Here is a 22,897-nt window from a genome sequence, read left to right as displayed (position 1 = left end):
GTATCCATTTTAAAGTATAGGGTAAGGTGGGGAGGCAGGCTTCCATGAACTCTCTCAACTGGTACGAGGATTAGACATGTGCTGTTGGCTACATTTTGCATCAAACTCTAGTCATCTAGCCAACTGAGTTTAATGAGCCCAGTGATGTCTAGTATGAAATTAATGAATTGTTCTCAAACAGGAATTCAATCAAGTATCAGTGGTCACACTTCCTGATATTAACGATTAACTTTTTTTTTGGATAAAAGGACTCTACATGCATTCTGATGCCAATTAGTTCTATATTACAGTCACTTCTTTCAACCAATACGCTGCCCCATATTTTGATTAGCTTGACTGAGATTTAGTATTAGATGAGCAGAAATTTCCCAACTCTGTTCCTAACCAATGGCTGAGGCTGAACCAGAACTAGATGGCTTATAACAACAGTGCACCATCTGACAATGCAATCCCATACCCATTTGATCACCAAGGCCACCTAATTCCATCTTTGTACCAGTGCAAAAATCTTCCCTACTTCAGATCATCTACAACTTTATTACCACAAGTCTCAACTATTACAATGATTTCCCAGTCAGGATTCTCCTCGCAAGCTTGAACACATCCAAAATTATACTACCTGTATTCCATATCATTCAATTCGATCCACACTTCTCAGTGGGGCTGTTGTAGCCCAGTGGTAGTATCCCTACCTCTGAGCAGGAAGCATGAATTCAAGTTGCACCTGCTCCACAGGCGTGTCATAGCATGTTTGAACAAGTTGATTAAAAAGGAATCCACACTTCTCATCTGTATTTGATGTGTTACAATGGCTCCTAGACACGTAACACGTCAATTTTAAAATTCATCTTTGTTTTTAAATCCTTCCAGAAGCTAACCTTCTTGAATTCTATAACTTCCTCTGGCTCAAAAATCTCCAAGTTTTTGTTATTCACCAATTCTGATCTCTAATGCAATCAAAATTTTTATTTATTTCACTACTGAAAGCTACTTAGGCCCTAAATTCAAAAAATACTCCAGTTATACAATATTGCCTGAAATCTAGCACTTTGACCTATTTTTGGTCACTTATTCAAATATCTCCTTATGTCGTTCAGTAGTAATCCGAGGCAGGTTAGGTATGCTGTCATTTTTGTTGTTAATGTCCCATCTGAAAAGGACATTTCAGACGGCATGGAAAGGAAAAAGCACTGCCATATCCCAGGGAAATCTGCTTAGATTGATTGTTCGGGTTCTTGTTGGGGAGGGGGAATATTGTCAAAGGAATAAGCTCCTAAAGCCTCTCTTCCATTCAAGTAAATCATAGCCAAAATATATCTCAATTCCATTTAAATACTTTTGTTCAATACTATTTACTCATATCTCTTGATCCTAGTTTTTAAACTTAAATTTGGCCAAGCAGGCACAACTTTTACTGGAAGAATTCAACATTTAAATGAATGCTGCTTTTTAGTTTCACTACTGTCCCGATTCTAATTTTAAGATTTTTCTTTCCTGTTGCTCTATAGAAATTAGGATAAATATGATTAACTACTAATTTTAAAAAATAATTTCAGTACTCTAAACAGATCATTTATCAATTTTACTGTCTAAAGGGAACACAGACCACATTCAAACAAACCGTCCTCTGTGACATAACAAAACAATAAAGTATTTTTTAGTGCATCAAATGAAGGGGAATGAAAGGGATAGGTTTAGAACAATTTAGGGAGCAACAGGATAATACAACAGTAGCAAAAGAGAGAGGAAAGAAATATTTAATATCACTTGCAGCTTCTGGCAACTGGAGAGATCAGTGTTGAGCCTGCCACAGGTCAAGAAACTCATCTAAGCTCTAGCTACCAGCTCTTAACAAGCAGACTGGCATTGTGAAAGGTTCAAGTTATCTCAGCAGTGAAGACATTTGTTGCCACTTAACACACGAAGCTCCACACTCAGTCACAAAAATGCAAAATCACACCCATTAGTACAAAAAAGGAGCAACATTAAGAAGGTGACTTATTGCATGGAAGGGAGAGTATGATTGGGACAGAGAAAAAGATTTGATGTACAAATATACAAATCACCACAAATTGTGGCTCAGGCTGATAAGGAAATGGCGAACAAAAAAAAACTTAGCTTTATTAGGGATAGACTGCAAAATAAGGAAATTAAGCTAACCTCTGTTAAATTTAGGTTAGAGTAGTTCTTGCAGTTCTGGTCGTCATATTTTAAAAAGGATATAGAGACACGAGAGGGTGCAGAGAAGTTGTGCAAGGATTATATCAGAAGTACTAAGGCATACATTTCAGGTAGGGATGAATGATTTGAACACATTTTTTTTTAAAAAAGGGAGATGAGAGATTACCTTGTAAAGGTCTTTAAAACGGAAAATGCTTCCCCTTGTCAGGAACAGCACAACCAGATGACATCAATAAAAGACAGCCCTAAGTATTCCAACAGGAAATTCAGAAGAAACCTTTTCACCCAGAGTGGTGAGAATGAGGAAATCATTACCACAAGGAATATTTGAAGTGAATAATAGACATATTTAAGGGGAAAACATATGAGGGAGAAGGAAAATAGGGTTACAATGACAGGATTAGATCAGGAAAGTTGGGAGAAGGCTCAAGTGGAGTATAAACATGGGCCTGGACTGTTGGGTCAAGTGGCCTACACTTGTGTTGTATTCTGTAGGATACACAATCGGATTTTGACACTTTTGAGGATTGTGTTATGAAGATGTAGGTGTACTGTATCTTTAAGAGAGTTAAACACTAGCAGAACTACCTGACAGCACCAAGTATTCTGAATAAGATACACTGTAACATGCGGTCCAGCAGCAAGAGTATCTGGTTGCCTGGAGGCAAAAACAAATTTGAATCAGTTTAAATTATACCCCCAAAAAATACCAAACTCCAATCAAGTTTGAATTTGGTATATTGACAATATTAAAAGCCAATGACACAATCTGATGCTTTGGGGGTATAAGACTAGGAAAAATTGAACATTTGGGAGAGAGCTGCCAAAAGACCAACAGGTGTAGGCTGCTAGTCAGAACTCTTAGTACCTGACTAGAGAAGGAGTTTGCACAGAGAAAAACATCAACACCAACCTGGAGGGCAAATCTACAGAGGTAGATCTAAAGAGAAGATTCGACCGCTGGCTGATTTTGAAATTTGACTTTTTCAGTAAATCTTAATCGAGGGTTTTATCGGACTAGTATGATAGAAGGGAAAGTAAGAGATAGGTTAGAGGAAAGAGTTGTAAATAGTTGTGTATTAATTATTTTCTGTTATCCTTTAAGAAATAAAGTTGTTCATTTTCACTTTAAATAGTTCTTGGCCTCTCGGATTTTCACAGATTACTGCATGGGATAAATCTCTTCTGTGTTGCTAGTTTAAATTAAGCAGGAGGGTTTACCTGTGTTGTAACAATTGGCATTACTCTGGTAAATCTGCATTATTTTCCTTCCAAGCCTAATACATCTTTCCTGATGCACTATTGCCTAAAATTATTATTGCAGATGGAATTTCACAAAGGAATTGTACAGCTAAGCAGCACTTGAACGCTCAGAACTCAAAGTGAAACAACAACTGTCAGTGATTTGTGTACTAGATTCTACCCCAGTTCCTAGCCTCCCACGGTTAAGAAAATATGCTAAGTTGTCTATCTTCAACCTGAATTTGTTCTTCATGTTATAATTTTACCCATCAGGTTGACTGGTTTAAAACTTTTGCAATTTTGCTACCATCCATATAACTCATTCTGGCTTCTAATTTATTAGAACTTTGACTTGGATAAACAAGTTTACTCTTTCATTCAAGCCATTAATATAAATAGTGTTCAAAAACTGAGAGCTCTTCTGTAAATAATGTATTTAGAGACCACCAGTAGATGGAGCAATGGGCATGTGCACAAACAGTACATCACTCCCTACTGGCATCACTGGCCCTTTCTGCATATGTACAGAATGTGGCCATTTTATTACCCATCCTTAAATACCCTGCAGGAGGTAGTGAACTGCCTCGTGAAGCACGGTAGGTGTTTGGGCATAGGAACACTCAGTGTTGTTAAGATCAGGATTTCAGGATTTTTATCAAGTAATAGTGAAGGAAATGTAATATATTTCAAAATCAGAAATATGTGTAACTTGAATAGGAATTTGCAGATTGTGCTAGGCCCATACATTAGCTGTCCTTAGCCTGAAATGTCGTGGAGACCGTGGGTTGGAAGGTGCTGTCGAAGAAGCTTTAGTGTATTATTGCAGTTCATCTTGATGATCATTCTTGGTGGTCTCATTCTACATTAGTTGTGAAGGAAATGAACATTGAAAGTGGTGGTTAGGGTACCAATTACGTGGATGAGTGTTGTTGATGCTGCATTCATCTCGGCAAGTATTGTCCATCATATTCCTGTCTTGTGCCTTATGGTTGGAGGACAAACATTTGAGAGACTGTGAGCAAGTTAATCACTGAAGAATTCCCAGTCTCTGATGTGCTCTTTCAACCATAGTATTTATATGGCTGCCATCTTAGTTTCTGGTCAATAGTAGCCTGAAGGATGTTGATATTGGGGGATTCAGCAATGGCAATGTCATTCAATATCAAGAGATGGCACTTAGATTCTTTCTTGTTTGAGCTGACTGAGATGCCTTGCACTAGTGTAATTTGAATGTCACTTATCAGTCAGGTCTGGATGTTGTCCAGATCCTGCTGCATTTGGACATGGACTGCTTCAGTACGCAAGGGGTCACACATGTTGCGGACCACTGTGCAGTAATCAGCCATCTTCCTCATTTCTGATTCTAAGATGGAGAAAAGGTCATTGATGAAGCCTAGATACTACCCTGAAGAACTTCTGCAGCAGAGATGGTTCAGTTCCAATTACCACAGTTAACTTCTTTTGTGTGTGGCTTTACTCCAAACACTGGAGACTTCCTCTTGATTCGCTGCAACTACAGTTTCACTGGGGCTGTTTGATGCTGCATCCTGTCGAAGGCTGCCTTGAAGTCAAGGGCAGTCAATCTCACCTCATCTCTGAAGTCTGAACCAAGGCTTTAATAAAGTTAGGAGTCAGGTAGCCTTGCAAATCCTAAAATGAGCATCAGTGAGCAGGTTGTTCCTATGTAAGTGCTGTTTGGTAGCACAGCTGATGACTCCTTTCTTCACCTTGCTGGTAATTGAGAAGTGACATTGTTTTTTGGACAGGTCATACCCATGCAATATCAGATAAATGCTGGTGTTGTAGCTGTACTGGAACAGCTTGGCTTTCGAGCACAAATCTTCAGCGTAACAGCCAAAATGCTGTCAGGGCATCTTCAGCTATTTCTTGTTAGCACGTGGAGAAACTGGATTTGCTCAGAATGAGGTAGAGATGAATCATCCACTCAGCACCTCTGGCTGATGACGGATGCAAATTTTTCAGCTTGGTCTTTAGCATGAATGTGTTTGGCTCCCTCATCTTTCAAGAATGGGGCTGTTTATTCAATTCTTACCTCCTCTAAAATCAGAAAACTCTTCTTTTCTCAGCATTCATCTCCAAACCAAGCCATGGTCGGTGTTGCAAGATTACCTCCTACTTTTAGTTATTTTGTCACAGGATGTGGTTGACAAGTATATCATTGCTGCTCTTGAAAGAACATAACTATTCCGTAAAATAACCAGCTAAGAGTTATCCATTTCTTTGGATCTGGAGTCATAGGCCAAATGAGGCAAGGAGGTCAATTTTCTTCCTAAGGGCATTAATGAATCAAGATGGGTCTTTAAATGAAATTCCAGTAGTTTTGTAGTCACCATTATTGATACTAGATTTTTATTCTAGTTTTATTTAATTAATTAAATTTAAATTCACCACACGGGATTTGAATTTTAAAATGTGTTTATTAACCCAAGTCTCTAGATTACCAGTAAACCAAAAATATTTCTGAATACAATTACACAGATTCTCCATTTTGGTAATAATCACCCAAGTAAAACCTCACAAAAAGACTAAGATTCCAGAGAGAATACCATTCTAGTTTTTGAAGTTACTAACTAAATTAGTGATATATGACATAACCTTCAAAAATCCATGCTCTCTCCTGGAGTCAGAGCTGTCAAAATGCTTAGTTACTCTGACTCGAATCATAGACATCAATAACCAATTCAATTGTTAATCTGACAGTTGGAAGTTCCGGTTGTTTTTCTTCCCCTTTTATACATAATGGAATTATAGGTATATCTGAATTTAAATCCATGGCTAATGCATTTGCAGTTTCCACAACTTTGGAAAGACTTTTATTGATTAAGTAACCAGATTCCAAAACTATAGTGAATTATTTCTATTCACCTAACTTCTTTTGTATTTACAACATTGGTGTTCAGGTGTCTTCAACAGGCTTTAGGTTCCAAGAGAAGTTTTACAGAATGCAGGTTTTGATGACTCATTCATTATGATGAGCTAATTTTTCTGTAGTTTGTTCTGTTTTTGTTTTGTTGTGGAAAATTTCAAAATGATACATCCAGCCAACTTTCTGCACTCAAATGATGACAGATGCATTTAATAAATTATGGAGAGGAGGGGGTTCAAACAAGTGCCATACTCATTCCAGTTGGTACTTTCGATTGTACTAATTCAACACAATGAGGTAATAGTTACTTGTATTTGCTGCAACAAAGTTTTTTTGAAAATCCTCATTACATATTTAGAAATACGTAATGAGGAATTAGAAAACATCGTACGTACACTGTATGGGACAAAACACACCAAGTAAACACACACAACACATATTTCAGTGATTAAAATAAGCTAGTTAGTTGACATACTCTGTACAGTTCACAGACACACAATGCCAAAAATAATCTGCATCATGGAAAATGATTATCTGTGCCCCATGCCAACAAAAGCATTATACAAATTCCAAGCTAACAGAAAACAAAGCGTTGGGAAAATAGGCTTGAAAAATAGTTAAATTATTGCAACAAAAATCAAATCAACTTGCAGTTCAGCATTCAGGTTTCATTCTTAAAAATAATAATTTTAGCGTTTTGAGTTTAGAAATATTAAGTAATGTTGCAACATGCTTACATTGGACAATGGATAGCATACTACAGCAGGCCTTGAATCAGATTAGGGAATAACTTAAAAGCTTTTCTTCCAAGAAAGTTCATAGAATCCTGACAGTGTGCAAACAGGCCATATGGCCCAACAAGTCCACACTGACAAAGTACTGAATTTAACTTCAGCAGAGCATTAGTATCACTGTCAAATTCCTGTTTTATTCCTGATCACAAAAAATTTTTAAATTATTCTTACCAAATTTTCTTCTTAATTTTCTGTTATAAATATTTGAAAGTAAACTGGGCATCAGACATGACGTCACAAATAAATTATTCCACCATTGATTGGATATGCTGGAATAATATACACAACTTATAAATCATAACATCTCTTTTATTGTACTATTTACAAAACAATAGTAGATTATCAATGTGAAATTTCTATACTTTCACATCACTAGAACGCAGGAGCTCCTTTTATTTTGTTTAAATTTACTCTATACCTATACACTTACACAACAAATAGTTTCAGTATTTCACGGCTCAGCATATCTCCCATTAAATTTTCAGGACACCTTTCCACTTCAATATGTGCCAAAGAAACAAAATTTGGAAGACATTCATGCATAATAAACATGAAGCCAATGCTCTTGAAATATCAGAACATCTTCACTTTCATTGTTATTAGGCATTTCATTTTTGGGTTGTGGCAAGAAGGAAGCCAATCTAACTCAGACCTGAATTTCATGAAACAAGGTATTGGAAAAATAAGCTTTTTTTTTTAAATTGATATACAGCTTTGTATCATCTTACCTGATTGTGGAGGATTGTCACTTGACTGAGGGGCACGCTTGTGTTCACCATCGGGTGAAGAGAGGACAGAAGTGGAAGAGGCGTCAGTGGTCGAGGAAGATGTTGATGGAGCTTGAGCTGAAACAGTGGAGCAATTTGAGGACTGAGGCAGCTGAACAGCTGGAGAATCAACCTCCATTGTTCCAACTCCAGTTTCTTCTTGAGCAGTTGGTGTAGTTGAATCTAATGCCTCTGATCCACCAATGTTTCCTGCCATGAGAGAATAGCCAGAGCACTGTCAATATTCTCTCTGATTTTTTTCCAGCACTGTGTTTGTCATTAAAGTGAGAAAATTTAGCATAAATCTACAGAAAAAACTTTGGGAATTTATTACATTGATATTTCAGAGAGGAAGAGAAAAGCAACCATTTGGAAATGATCACTTCTCATAGAAGGTTTAGAACATAGAACAATACAGTGCAGAACAGGCCCTTCGGTCCTTGATGTTGAGCCGACCTGTGAACTATTCTCAGCTCGTCCCCCTACACTATCCCAAAGTCATCCATGTGTTTATCTAAGGATTGTTTAAATCTCCCTAATGTGGCTGAGTTGACTGCATTAGCAGGTAGGGCATTCCATGCCCTTACCACTCTCTGCGTAAAGAACTTTCCTCGGACATCTGTCTTAAATCTATCACCCCTATCACCCCTCAATTTGTAGTTATGCCCTCTCGTACAAACTGACGTCATCATCCTAGGAAAATCTCTTTCACTGTCTACCCTATCTAATCTTCTGATCATCTTCTGTGTCTCTATCAAATCCCCCCTTAGCCTTCTTCTTTCCAATGAGAACAGAGTACAGCACAGAAACAGAACCTTCAGTCCATCTCGTCCAAACAGACCAGATATCTTAACCTAACCTAGTCCGATTTGTCAGCACTTAGCCCATAGCCCCCTAAACCCTTCCTATTCATATACCCATCCAAATGCCTTTTAAATGTTGTAACTGCATAAGCCTCCACCACTTCTTCTGGCAGCTCATTCCATGTACACACCACCCTCTGTGTGAAAAAATCCCTTTTAAAATTTTTCTCCTCTCATCTTAAATCTATGCTGTCTAGTTCTGGATGCACCCGCTCGAGGGAAAATACCTAGTCTATTTATCCTATCTATGCCCCTCATAATTTTATAAACCTCTATAAAGGTCACCCCTCAGCCTCCGATGCTCCAGGGAATATAGCCCCAGTCTACTCAGCCTCTCCTATAGCTCAAATCCTCCAACCCTGGCAACATCCTTGTGAATCTTTTCTGAACCCTTTCAAGTTTCACAAAATCCTTCCGATAGGAGGGAGACCAGAACTGCACATAATATTCTAAAAATGCCCTAACAATGTCCTGTACAACCACAACATGACCTCCCAACTCCTACACTCAATGCTCTGACCATTAAAGGAATCTTAACATCTTAATCCTGTAAATTAAGTTCAAATTTTGACCATGCCTTCCTACTGGAAAGTGAAGATTATTGTTTTTGTAAAAATGCAATGTGATGCAGTTATTTCTTGGTTTTTATATTATAATATTGTCAGACTCTGACCTATAACGTTAGAATTGTCCTTCACAGCCATCTCTCTCATGTTCAGGCCTTAATAGACAACTTCCAGGTTTTCAGTTGATCGGTTTTAATTATTTTAGTTTATCGTACAGTACACCAAGTCCAGCCAAGATTTCGGTTTAAAGTCTACATCAAGATTTATCAACCAATATTTGCTGGATCGTTGTTCTTTCATAGGATATCTAGCTTCTGTGGCTGCAATTCTCCCTATTGCTATCACTTCAATTGAGAGCTGTTTTGGACATGCAACTGTTTTAATTGACCAGGTTTACCACAATTGTAACATTCAACTTCCCTCTCTGGCAGTCAACTGCTCATGTGATTTGTTTCTGCTGTATCTGAAATATTTTTTTAAAAAGGCACTTCTGCTTTGATGTGATTTATGCTTTTGAGTCTACGAATGCACAGATTTAGAGTCATAGAGATTTATAGCATGGAAACCGATCCTTCGGACCAACTTGCCCATGCCGACCAGATATCCCAACCCAATCTAGTCCCACCTGCCAGCACCTGGCTCGTATCCCTCCATAACTTTCCAATTCATATACCCATCCAGATGCCTTTTAAATGTTCCAATTGTACTAGCTTCCACCACTTCCTCTGACAGCTCATTCCATACACATACCACCTTTTGCGTGAAAAAGGGGCCCCTCAGGTCTCTTTTATATCTTTCCCCTCTCACCCTAAACCTATGCCCTCTAGTTCTGGACTCCCCCAGCCCAGGGAAAAGACTTTGTCTATTTATCTTATCTGTGCCCCTCAAGATTTTATAAAACCTCTATAAGGTCACCCCTCAGCCTCCGATGCTCCAGGGAAAATAGCCCTAACCTATTCAACCTCTCCCTATAGCTCAAATCCTCCAACCCTGGCAACATCCTTGTAAATCTTTTCTGAACCCTTTCAAGTTTCACAACATCTTTCGGATAAGAAGGAGACCAAAATTGCACGCAATAGTCCAACAGTGGCCTAATCAATATTTTGGTTTTTTTTTGTTTTGTTTTAGATCATGGGTTTTCTCTGTGAAGCCTTTGATTTCTGCAAACTATCATGCACTTTGCTTCCAGATTTTGGACTGCCTTGCAAACAATACTGTCCCCTTAGTATTAAATCCCCCTTTAATTACAATAAACCCAACAATTCCTTGTATCATTCTTTGTGGTCCCATATTAGTTCACCTTTTGAGCACCATATGCATAAATACCTAGCAATCTATCTAGGTAATTAATAAAGGAATTGATGTACTCCTCTGGTCTCTCTACCTTTGTTTATTATAGCTCATTCAAAAGGTTTTACAAATATTAAAATACAAATTGAAGGCATTCAGTGTTTTGCTGTAATATGATGAAATCTTGGTCAGCAAAGGCTCTGAGTATATTTAAGGGGAAGTAATGGCCTAGTGGTATTATTGCTAGATGTTTAATCCCGAGACATAGGCAATTTTCCGGGGATTCAGGTTCAAATCCCGCTATGGCAAGTGGTGGAATTAGAATTCAATAAAAATTTGGAATTAAAATTCTAATAATTACATTACTGATAGCTGGAAAAGCCTATCTGGTTTGCTAGGAAAGGAAACTGCCATCCTCATTTGGTCTTGTATACGTGACTCTAGATCTACAGCAATGTAGCTGATTCTTAATTGCCCTCTGGGATTTTAGGAACAGCTAATAAATGCTGGCCCAATCAGTAACGTACACATGAATTTAAAAAACTGATTTGTTTAATTCTGAGGCTGTTCAAAGCTGGGCAAAACAATTCCTTCCATGTGAGCCTTCTGCAGTTAGGAGTAGCAGTGGTGACATGTTCCTGTGGAGTCCTGAAATGATGGCTGCTCGAAACTCTGCTGTCGTTTTCTACTTCAGGAATCAGGATTGCAATGGGTACTCCCTAGTGAGTTTGATTTTTTTCCCCTGTTCTATTTCATTCTGTAGGGCCCTACATTTGTATCCTTTTTTCAAAGCTTGCTACTGTTGGACTGGTCTTTCCTGCCTTTAGTTGTCACCTGCTACCACCATGTTTTGGCTTCTGATTGGAGTGATAATGGAGCTGAATGTTTTTTCAATGACTGTGATAGGTTCTTTTTGCATGCACTATTGTTGCAAAAATTACACATAGACAGTAAGAACAAATTTCGAATGTCTCCTGCACAGGATTTCTCTCCAGCTCTTCTCAGCCATGTGATCTTACACTATCACTACATCATGACCTCTTAGGCTCATGTTCTCAACCTACTACTGCATTGCTGTGTGAAATAAGCCTAGGGAAATCCAAAAAATTAACTTTTAATATTTTATTTAGGCCTGACGTGCAGCGTTCTTTGCCTTTCTTCAAATATGAAAGCTCACAGAGTCATTATTTTAAATAATAAACAATCCACCTAGGAAAAATAAAGTACATTCCCTTTTTGTATACCCACTCACTGCTGGAACCATGTTTGTTATGTTTTCTCTCCTTTCCATTCTTTACTCAGTAGTTGCTTTGTTTCGAATTCCTTGCTCTTCCTCACAAGATTCAACACAACAATCCTCTTTCCCCAGTGTTGAGCAAAACACTATGCTGCATAATTGCAAATTACCTTTGTGGATTTTTGTTTAAATTTGTAATGTTACAACTTTTCAAACAAAGAAAGTACTTGAATAAAATGATAAAGCGTGTTGTAATAGTAAGCAGTTAATTAAAAATACAATTTACCAAGATATTTATTTATATATATAAAAAAAAGGAGGATTTTAGTGTTACATAATCTTGTCATATAAGGTCTGAGACCATGGCGACACACCTCGGGATCGGGATCTTCCCCTTCCTCTCAAATTTCCTTGTGCATTTTCACTGGCTTCTTCAAACCACCTGGACAACATGTCTGACATGCGCTGCATTAGTGATACATTCGGACTTTGTTCGCCTGAAAGATTAAAGAAACGTTAGTTAAGAGATATTCTCTAAATAACTGTTGGTATTCTGTATCTAAGTACTTGAAGACTGAAAATCAGGTGAATTTTATTCGCTCTGGCAAACTACAGCATTGATAATATGTTTACAACTATTCACTGACGTGTATCACCACTACAAGACATTTTCATGATTCGAAATTTTAGGGCATCATAACATATACCACAGGAGGTCACTGGACCAACAGTGCATGGGGAAACTCTAGCATGTAACCAGTTAATTCAACCCTTTCCTTTTTCTCCAATTCACTTTGCAAGTTAAATAAGCTATGTAATTAAAATATCTCATTTACTATATGCATAAATGATCTGCTTTTGGGAATTGAAGGAATGCAAGATAAGGAGGGGTATAGCAAATTATGTCAAAGACCATAAAAATACGAGGTAGATTAATAGATTGGCAACACTTGTAAATGTAAATTAGATGAAGTAAATTGTAAATTAAATGAAGTCATATTTTTAAAAGAAAGGAAATAAACTAATGATAAAGTGATAAACATAGTAAACATAAAAAGGGACCTTGTTTTGCAAATATACAGATTTCTTAAATCAAGGGTATCATGGATTAAGGTTGTAACACCATTTGACGAGAGCAGACTTAAACTACAGGAATTTGATAAATGGAAATTAGGTGCTGAACAGGAAGACGACAGAAGCAGTCTCTAGGGCAATAGCTTCAGAAGCTGAGAAACAGGGAAGAACTTAGAGAGAAAATACAGATAACTAACCAAAAGGTACAGAAACATCAGAAGAAAATGTTGGAACAGGAATGCTCAAAGAAAATTATTCTTTCAAACAGACAGGAAGCTATAGCTATGGGCAATATGTAATTTCTAAAAGGATTACCATGTTACATAAGCTATTTAGTATTCTCTGAGGTGGTAAACAATATGGCATACAATTGGAAGTGCAATAGATCTGATGTATGTGGACATCAGGTATATCTAATACAGCAAATTCTTAGAGATAGTTAATGTTCGTAAATTTAAGGAGAGGATAGTCAAGTAAATGAAACATTGTTCAGAAGAAAAATATAATAAAGAGTTGGAGTTAAGTTTAATTTTTCCAAAGTGGCAGAACTGAATAGCAGAGTCCCATAATGATTAGTTCTAGAATTACTTATGTTAATTTGTTAAGTATTGACGATTAAGACGCAGGGCTAGATAGTGTCAAAAGTTGCAGATAATATCAAAATAAGGAACATTGTTAATTCTTTATAGATTGGCAAGCTACAAACTACAAGCTACATAATAAAATGCAAAAACGTAATAAACAGTGGTAAATAGAACTTAAGATCAGTGGATGTGAAGCTAGTTACAAAAAAAAACTGATTGTTATACAAATGAAAGTAAATGTAATACTGTGGAAACCAAAAGGAATTTGGAGTACAGATTCTTAAGTTATTAAAGGTAGAGGTATCGAACAGTAAAAGCCATGATGCAATGATGCACCCCTATAAAACATTAACTGGGTTCAGTTAAGGTTGCATGCATAGTATTGGGCTCCATTCATAGGAAATATATTATGGTTTACCAAATGTTGCTTGGTACTACAGAACTCTTATATGGCTGAAGAGAGAGATGTGTTGCCAAAACACACTATCTTGCATTCATCAGGGTAAAGGCAAGAATGCCAAATTTCAAACAATTTTTACTTACAGGAGAAATAGGTGCTGACTGGTTTGCAAGTTGACTTTCAAGGTTCTCCATGGCAATGTATTGGCCAATTTAAGATAATCGACCAAGCTCATAATGTGGCTTATTAACATAGACTAGAAACAACACCTTCAAATGCGAAGACTTGCTTCCTCCGAACAAAAGAATATGTTCAAGTCTTTGTCTTTTCGAAATACCTGGGAGCTTAGAAAGTCTACAATTCTGCATGGGAATACCTCAGCCAGGAAAGATGGGTGAGATCCTAAATGAATATTTCTTGTCAGTACTTATCATGGAGGAAGACATGAAGGCTAGGAAACTCAGGGAAATAAATAGTGAGGTCTTGAAAAAAAAAATCCACATTACAGAAGAGCATGTGCTGAAGGTCTTAAAACCCCAGGAACTGATCAAATGTATCTCAGGACATTGTGGGAAGCCAGGGAAGCAACTGCGGGGTCCATAGTGGAAATATTTATATCATCAACAGGCACGGCTGAGGTGCCAGAAGGCTGAAGGGTGGCTCATGTTGTGCCATTATTTAAGAAAGGCTGCAAGGCAAATGCAGGGAACTATTGACAAGTGAGCCTAATGCCAGGAGTGGGTAAATTCTTGATTCTGAGAGACAGGATCTACATGCATTTGGAGAGGCAAGAGCTGATTAGGGATAGTCAGTATGACTTTGTGCATGGGAAGTCATGTCTCACAAATTTGAGTTTTTTGAAGAGGTGACCAAGAAGATGGATACTTTGGCAAGGCCTTGACAAGGTTCTAAATGGTAGACTGGTTAGTAATGTTAGATCATATGGGATCCAGAAAGGGCTAGCCAATTTGATACAAAATTTGCTTTACAGTAGGAGACAGAGGGTGTTGGTAGAGAGTTGATGTTCAGACTGGAGGCCTGTGACCAACGGTGTGCAGCAAAAATTGATGCTGGGTCCACTGTTGTTTGTTAGTTATATAAATGATTTGAATGAGAATATAGGAAGCATGGTTAGTAGCTTGCAGATGACACCAAAATTGGTGTTATAGTGGAAAATGATGAAGGTTATCTCAAGTACAACAGGAACTGGGTGAGCAATGTCAGCTTGAGTTTAATTCACTTAAATGCAAGGTGTTGCATTTTGGTCAGTCAAAGCAGGTCAGGACTTACACAGTTAATGGTAGGACCCTGGGAGGATTGTTGATCAGAGACACCTAAGAGCACAGGCGTATGATTCTTTGAAAGTTCAGTCACAGGTTGACGGGGGCGAAGGTAGTGTTTGGCAAGCTTGTCTTCGTCGGTCAGAGCACAGTAAACAAGTTGGGATGTCATATTATAGCTATCAAAGTTAGAAGTCATGCGACACTAGGTTACACTCCAACAGGTTTATTTGAATTTACAAGCTTTCAGAGTGCTGTGCCTTCATCAGGTGACGAAGAGAAACACAGTCACAGAATTTACAGGCAAAGAGATAACTGCAAGTTAATTCCAGGTAATTAAAAGTGTCAAAAGATAGTACAACTGGTGTGAGTGAAGTGTTGACAGACTGAATAAGAAGTCTTTGCAGGTGATCAAAAGTGTTAACTGATGTGAGTAAAGTGTCAAAATACTACACGTGATAAGGCTGTTGATTGGCTGACAAGTCATAGAGTCATACAACACTGAAACAGGCTCTTTGGTCCAACTCATGCAAGTCGACTAAATTTCCGAAACTGAACTAGTCCTATTTGCCTGTGTTTGCCCCATATCCCTGAACAGCAAGTGAAGGGATGATCTATGATCCAATCAATTAAAGCAGAGAGATAATGAGAAAAAAAAATCAAAAATAAGAGACATCTTCTAGCATCGTCTTATTTTTGATTTTTTGTAATTATCTCTCAGCTTAAATTAATTGGATCATAGGTTATCCCTTCACTTGCTATTCAGCTGTTGACACTTTACTCACACTGACACTTCTGACCACCTGCAAAGACTTATTATTCAGCCAGTTGATACTCCACTTACACCAGTTGTTCTATCTTTTGATACTCTTAATTACCTGGAATCATCTCAGTTATTTCTCCACCTATAAATTCTGTGCCTGTGTGCTTCCCTCCACTTCACCTGATAAAGGAGCAGCACTCTGAAAGCTTGTGATTTCAAATAAACTGTTGGACTGTAACCTGGTGTTATGTGACTTCTCACTTCATCCACTCCAGTCCAACACTGGCACCTCCACATTCCAGCTCTCAAGCCACTGGTAAGATATCATTTAGAGTACACACAGAATTCCGGTTGCCCTGAAATAGGAAGGATGCTATTAAACAAGAAGTAATGCAAAACAAAATTACAAGGATCTTACGAAGACTGGAAAGTTTCAGTTATAAGGACTGGCTGGATAAGCTGGAATTTTTTGTCCCCTGGAGTTTAGGAGGCAGAGGTGTGACCTTCTAGAAGATGTAGGTAGATAAGATGAATTGCCAGGGTAGTTTTCCCAGGGTGGGTGAATCCACAACTAGAGGGCACAGTTTTAAGGAGGCAGGGAAAAGACTTAAAAGGGACCTGAGGTGTGTATATGGAACAAGCTACTAGAGGAAGTGGTAGAGGCAGGCACAATTATGATAGTTAAAAGATATTTGGACAGGTACATGGATAGAAAATCTTGAAAGGGATATGGATCAACACAGGCAAGTGAGACTAGTTCAGTTTAGGAAACCTGGTCAACATGCACAAGTTGGACCAAAGGGCCCGTTTCCATGTTGCAGGAATCTATGACTTAGAGTCAGAGATGTACAGCATAGAAACAGACCTTTGGTCCAACCCGTCCATGCCGATCAGATATCCCAACCCAATCTAGTTGTCTGGCTATAACTAGCTATATTACTATTAGTAGTTAGTGGAATTTAAATTAGTTGTCATTAGTTACTGGAAGAATTTAAGTTCATTCTATCTGCAGACTTCAATCTGCAAATCACATTCTCCAAATTTAAATTTCACTTTTTAATCCCTACATTGGCTTTATGATTCTTTGAAGTATTCACAAAGCAACTGTTATGATACCATGAACAAATACTCAACTGCTGGACCTGACAGAACAGTGGCTCAATGGCAGAAATGCATGAAAGACAAATCCCTGGGTCAATTTAAATTAAAATCAAATTAATCTGGAATAAAACATTAGTTTCAGTAGTACTGACCATGAAACTACCAGATTATTGTCCTTCACAGAAGAAAATCTACTTTAACTAGTTTGACCCATAATGTTGATGTAATTTGATTCCCTAGAGCATGGAAACAGGCCCTTTGGCCTAACAAGTCCACACTGACCTTCCGAAGAGTGACCCACCCAGACTAATTTCCTGACATTTACCCCTGACTAATGCACTTAACACTATGGGCAATTTAGCATGGCCAATTCACGTGACCTGTACATCTTTCTGGAATGTGGGAGGAAACTGCAGCATCCAGAGGAAACCCACGCAGATACAGGGAGAATGGGCAAACTCCACACTGACAACTTCGCAAGGCCAGAATCGAATCCAGGTCCCTAGCACTGTGAAGCAGTAGTGCTAGCCACTGAGCCACCATGATGCTCCAAAGCCCTTGCAGCAAAGACAGGCAAGATTAAAACAGGATAGCCCACCCTATATCAACCCAGTGACTGGGTATAAGGCAGAGAGTTGAGATAACAGGTTCTTTTTCGGAATGGCAGCTGGTGACAAGTGGGGTCCCGCAGGGTTCAGTGTTGGGGTCGCAGCTGTTCACTTTATATATTAATGATCTGGATGAAGGGACTGAGGGCACTCTGGCAAAGATCGCCGATAATACGAAGTTAGGCAGATAGTACCGAGGTGGTGGGAGGCTGCAGAAAGATTTAGACAGTTTTGGAGAGTGGTCCAGGAAATGGTTGATGAAATTCAATGTGAGCAAGTGTGAGGTCTTGCACTTTGGAAAAAAATACAGGCATGGACTATTTTTTTTAAACAGTGAGAAAATCATAAAGCCAAAGTACAAAGGGATGTGGGAGTGCTAGTCCAGGATTCTCTAAAGATTGATTTGCAGGTTGAGTCTGTGATTAAGAAAGCAAATGTAATGTTGTCATTTATCTCAACAGGGTTGGAATATAAAAGCAGCGACATGGTTCTGAGAATTTATAAAGCTCTAGTTAGGCTCCATTAAGAATAGTGTCCATTTTTGGGCCCCACACCTCAGCAAGGTCATACTGGCACTGGTGTATGTCCAGCGGAGATTCACACGGATGATCCCTGGAATAGTAGGTCTCACATGTGATTGGCTGAGGATCCTGGAATTGTATTCATTAGAGTTTAGAAGATAGAGGGGAGATCTAATAGAAACTTACAAGATAATGCATGGCTTAGAAAGGGTGGATGCTGGGAGGTTGTTTCTGTTAGGCAGGGAGACTAGGACCCATGGGCACAGCCTTAAAATTAGAGAGGGGTCAATTTAGAATGGAAATGAGGAGACATTTCTTCAGCCAGAGAGTGGTGGGCCTGCCACAGAATGGAGTGAAGGCCAGGATGTTGAGTATCTTCAAGGCACAGATTGATAAATTCTTGATCTCGCAAGGAATTAAGGGCTACAGGGAGAGTGCAGGTAAGTGGAATTGAAATGCCCTTCAGCCATGATTACATGGTAGAGTGGACTCGATGGGCTGAATGGCCTTGCTTCCACTCCTATGTCTTATGGTCTTATAACAAAGGCACAACTAATCCAGTTGACCCTGCAAAGATTTCCTTATTTTAACTTCTATCAAAATAGGGACAGTTGCCCCACAGACAAATCCAACAAAAGCCTGATGGCTATGCATTAATATCCAAGGAACCTCTGATAATGGCTGAGAATATTGTTATGTCCCATCCCTTGGGTGGGGCAGACCAACTAGGAATGGAAGCAAATATGTAACTGAAAGAAAGTGATTCTGACAGACCCCATTTTGACTTTGGAATGTATGAAGTTACTTGGATCCAGTCAAGAAGTCTCTTAATGATTTCCTACCATCTACAGTCCTTCCTCAGCTAATGGATTAGTAATTCTCCAAATCGAACATTACACAGAAGCACAGATGGTACAGAAAGCAAAGGCACAGAATGCACTCTAATTTAGATTTTAAAATGTCTATCACTAAATATAGCTTGTTAATGCAGAATACATTCAGTATCAGTTAAAAAGCAAGCATCAACAATACTAAAGACTGCTGTAAACCAGTTCCACATTAGCAGTGCAACGTTTGATTAATTTTCTTGTCAAATTAAAAACAAGGTTTCTAAAAGAAGCTAGTATTTTGACTGACGTGGATACACATACACAGCTGGTATATTTGCACTTTAAGAAGTATAACAGATAAAAAGTATTGGAAATATGAAAAAATACGATATGACTGAAAAAGTACAGCAAAGTGAGAGGGCACCTGTGTGTACAAAGTCAACATTTTAGGTGTCTAACTCTTCATCTGAATCTCTGTTTTCTTAACTATCTTCCACTTTTCCCTACAAAGTAATGTCCAGCTCACTCAAGACAAACCTGCTATAATAGGACACCTTCAGGCATATCAACACTCGGAAACACGACTGCTCCTTTTTTCTGCTCCTGGAATGCTGTCTGACCTGCTGTGCTTTTCCAGCAACACACTCTCAACTCTGATCTCCAGCATCTGCAGACCTCACTGTCTCCTAATTGATTTCAACCTTACTGCGAAGCCTCTTCCAAGAATGCCCACCTTGAGGAAATTCTCCTCCTCTCTCTACAAAGATCTCAGTGAGTCCCTCTCTCAATGTACTCCAAGTTCTCTCCACTGCCCTGAAGCTCTTCCGCCACATCCTCAAGCAGACTTGTTAACACAGCCACATCTTCCTCAGTACCTGCCTACGGAACTGTCAGATTTTCCTGCTCCTTGAATGCTGCCTGACCTGCTGTGCTTTTCCAGCAACACACTCTCAATTCGAAACACTGCTCTGCCTTGCCCTCACCAACCTGTCTGCTGCAGATGTAGTGCTCTATTTCACCAGTAGTCATATCATGGCACACACCTGGCATAGCTTCAAATGCCTATGAGCAATGAATTTGTGTAAGCTACTTTTATTTCCAAGTGCTCCAATTTAAAAATAGTGAGCAAAAATGGAGTCAATGGGAATTAGAGTAAACATTCCATTGCAGCAGGAAGGATGTGAACCAAAAGAAGATGGCTGTGGTCATTGAAAATTAGACATTCAGCTGCAGTCATCTCTGCAGGAGTTCGATTTGTGTCCTTCACCTGACAACTTTCAGCTGTTTCATGAATGACCTTCCTCCCATAATTAAATCAAAAGTGGGAATCACTGATAATTGTACAATGCTCAGCACCAGTCATGAATCCTCAGATGCTGAAGGCGACCATATTCAAATGCAGCAAGACCAGGACTGTATACTGGTCTTGAGCTGAAAAGTGTGGCATGAATGTTACTTGCCACAAGTGTCAGGGAATGAGCACTTTCACTATAGAGAATCGAACCATCTCACGTTGACATTAAAAGACATTGCCATCGTTGAATCTGCCACTAACATTGTGGGAGTTATCATTGATCAGAAACTGAACTGGACTAACCATGTAAATATTGTGCTGACAAGAGCAAATCAGACTAGGAATCCTGCCATGAATAATTTGCATCCCGACTCCCCAAAGCCTGCCCACCTACAAGGCACAAGTGTAAAGAATGTGATGGAATACTCATTTGCTTGGATGAGTGCAGCTCCAATAATGTTAGTTTGACAGCATCCACAACAAAATAGTCCACTTGACTGACATTATGTACATTCACTCACTCTATGCTCTATAGAATCAGCATATCTACAAAATGCACTGCATAAAATCACCAAGGCTAATAAGTTAGCATCTTCCAAAGCCACAATTTAGATTGACAAGTGTACCAGGTACTTGGGAACACCACCTTCTGCAAGTTCCCTGTCAAGCCACTCACTATTCTGACTTGGAAAATTCTTTGTTCCATCCAAGTTGCTCATAGTATTGTGCGTATACATGCACAAATTGCACTACAGTGCTTTAAAAAGGCAGTTTGACGAGCTTCTCAGGAGCAAACAAGGATAGGCAAAAACAAATGCTGGGCCAGCTAATGACTATCTTATCCCATGAATGAATAAACAACAAAGCAGCACAAGTTTTATGCTTCAAATAAGATAAAAGTTTACTATCAAGTTAGTTCAGTAGTAAGTTATTAGTTAAAATACAGTTACAAAGATTTGGTGTAAATAATGATAGATATTATGTATGGAGATGAACATGAGATCAGTTTCTAATTGTTACAGGCCTGGCTTGCTTGAAGATTCTCTTTGTAAAGTAATGGGTTGAAAATGAAGTCATATTCAATAGTTGCAATTTCTTCCATGGTTAAGTAAATGGATGTCAATCCCATAGGTGGAGTGTGCAGAACAAACCTGGAAGTGAATGAAGGCTCTCTTGTTTCACTTTTGTGGTACTGCAAATTGCAGCTCATAATAGCCTAGTTCTGGACAGCAGCCTTGAATCCTCTACCTCCCTGTTGGCATTCAAAGTTCTCTACTCGGCCCTAATGATTGCTCACAGACAGAGATTTATATAGTTCAATACTTTAAAAATACAAATCATATTTCCGTATCAGATACTGGATAGCCCAGGTCTGAAACAGATACATTCATCACCTTTTACACAAAGTGAATTAATTTTTTAAATGTCCAAGCCATTAGTTTGAATTTGTTCTAATTGTCAGGCTTTTGGTGAGATACGAAGAGCTATTAAAAATTCCACTGAAGCCATTGTCAATGAGTTTCCATACACCTTTGGAAATATTCCTAGATTTTCAAAAGGTCTCATGATTTCTTTTCAAGATAAGTACAGTCTGGTTCCAACACCAGCTCAATTTGTAATGAAAGTCATGTGACTTCTGGGAGCTGATTTATAAGGTTCCTTGTATTGATGTTAAAGACAAATTAGCTTGCTTTACACAAGGCAATGTCCATTGTCACAGTGGAGGACATCTTCCATTGTGTTGTATGTTACTATCACTGTGTAAAATGGGATAGATTCAGATCAGATTGACAAGTTTAAAATTTGGCATCTATGAAGCGAAATTCAAAGAACAAAGAACACTACAGCACAGGAATAGCCCCTTCGGCCCTCCAAGTCTGTGCCAATATATTTTGCCCTTCCATACTAAAAGTGTCTTCCCTTCCAGGATATGTATTCCTCTATCCCCTTCTTATTCATGTATTAGGCCAGGTGTTTCTTGAATGCTGCTGTTGTGTTCGTTTTCACCGCCTCCTCTGGCAAAGCGCTCAGGCACTCATCACCCATCCTGAAAACTTTGCCTCGCACATCTCTTTTAAACCCCGCCCCTCCTTTCGCACCTTAAACTTGTGTCCCTAGAAGTTGATCCTTCCACCATAGGAAAAAGCCTCTCACTTTTCATTCTATCCATGCCATTCACAATCTTATGAAATTGTATCAGGTTGCTCCTCAACCTCCTGCATTCCAGTAACAACAAACCCAGTGTAGCTAACCTTTCAACATAGCTAAAATCCCCATAACAGGCAACATCCTGGTAAACTTTTTCTGTATCCTCTCCAAAGCATCCACATCCTTCTGGTAGTGTGATGACCAGAATTGTACATAGTACTCCAAGTGTGGCCTAACTAAAGTTCTACAAAGCTGCGGCATAACTTATCTTTCCTTTATACTCAATTCCCCTTTCAATGAAAGCAAACATGCCATAAGCGTTTTTTACTAACCTATCTATGTGCGTTGCCACCTTCAGTGATCTGTGGACCTATATACCCAGATCCCTTTGCATATCAATACTCCGAAGAGTTCTGCCATTAACTGTATAGTTTCCAGTTGTACTTGACCTGCCAAAATGCATCACC

General features: G+C 38.7%; 1 protein-coding gene across 5 annotated transcripts in view; it reads right to left on the bottom strand.

Moving 5' to 3' along the window:
• The window catches only part of dcaf6 (ddb1 and cul4 associated factor 6), a 236,811-nt gene that overhangs the window by 112,081 nt on the left and 101,833 nt on the right, over nucleotides 1-22,897 (bottom strand). For all 5 annotated transcript variants that reach the window (XM_043700884.2, XM_043700878.2, XM_043700880.2 and 2 more), the window contains exons 9-10: nucleotides 12,202-12,324; nucleotides 7,833-8,081 (exon numbers count right to left, since the gene is read on the bottom strand). In XM_043700884.2, coding sequence (XP_043556819.1) covers nucleotides 7,833-8,081; nucleotides 12,202-12,324 — 372 coding nt within the window. The remainder of the gene's footprint in view (nucleotides 1-7,832; nucleotides 8,082-12,201; nucleotides 12,325-22,897) is intronic.

Source organism: Chiloscyllium plagiosum, unplaced genomic scaffold (genome assembly GCF_037043375.1).
Source record: "Chiloscyllium plagiosum isolate Xiang-an unplaced genomic scaffold, Cpla_swu_hap1 HiC_scaffold_12, whole genome shotgun sequence".
NCBI lineage: Eukaryota > Metazoa > Chordata > Chondrichthyes > Orectolobiformes > Hemiscylliidae > Chiloscyllium > Chiloscyllium plagiosum.
This window is presented reverse-complemented; position numbering and strand designations above follow the sequence as displayed.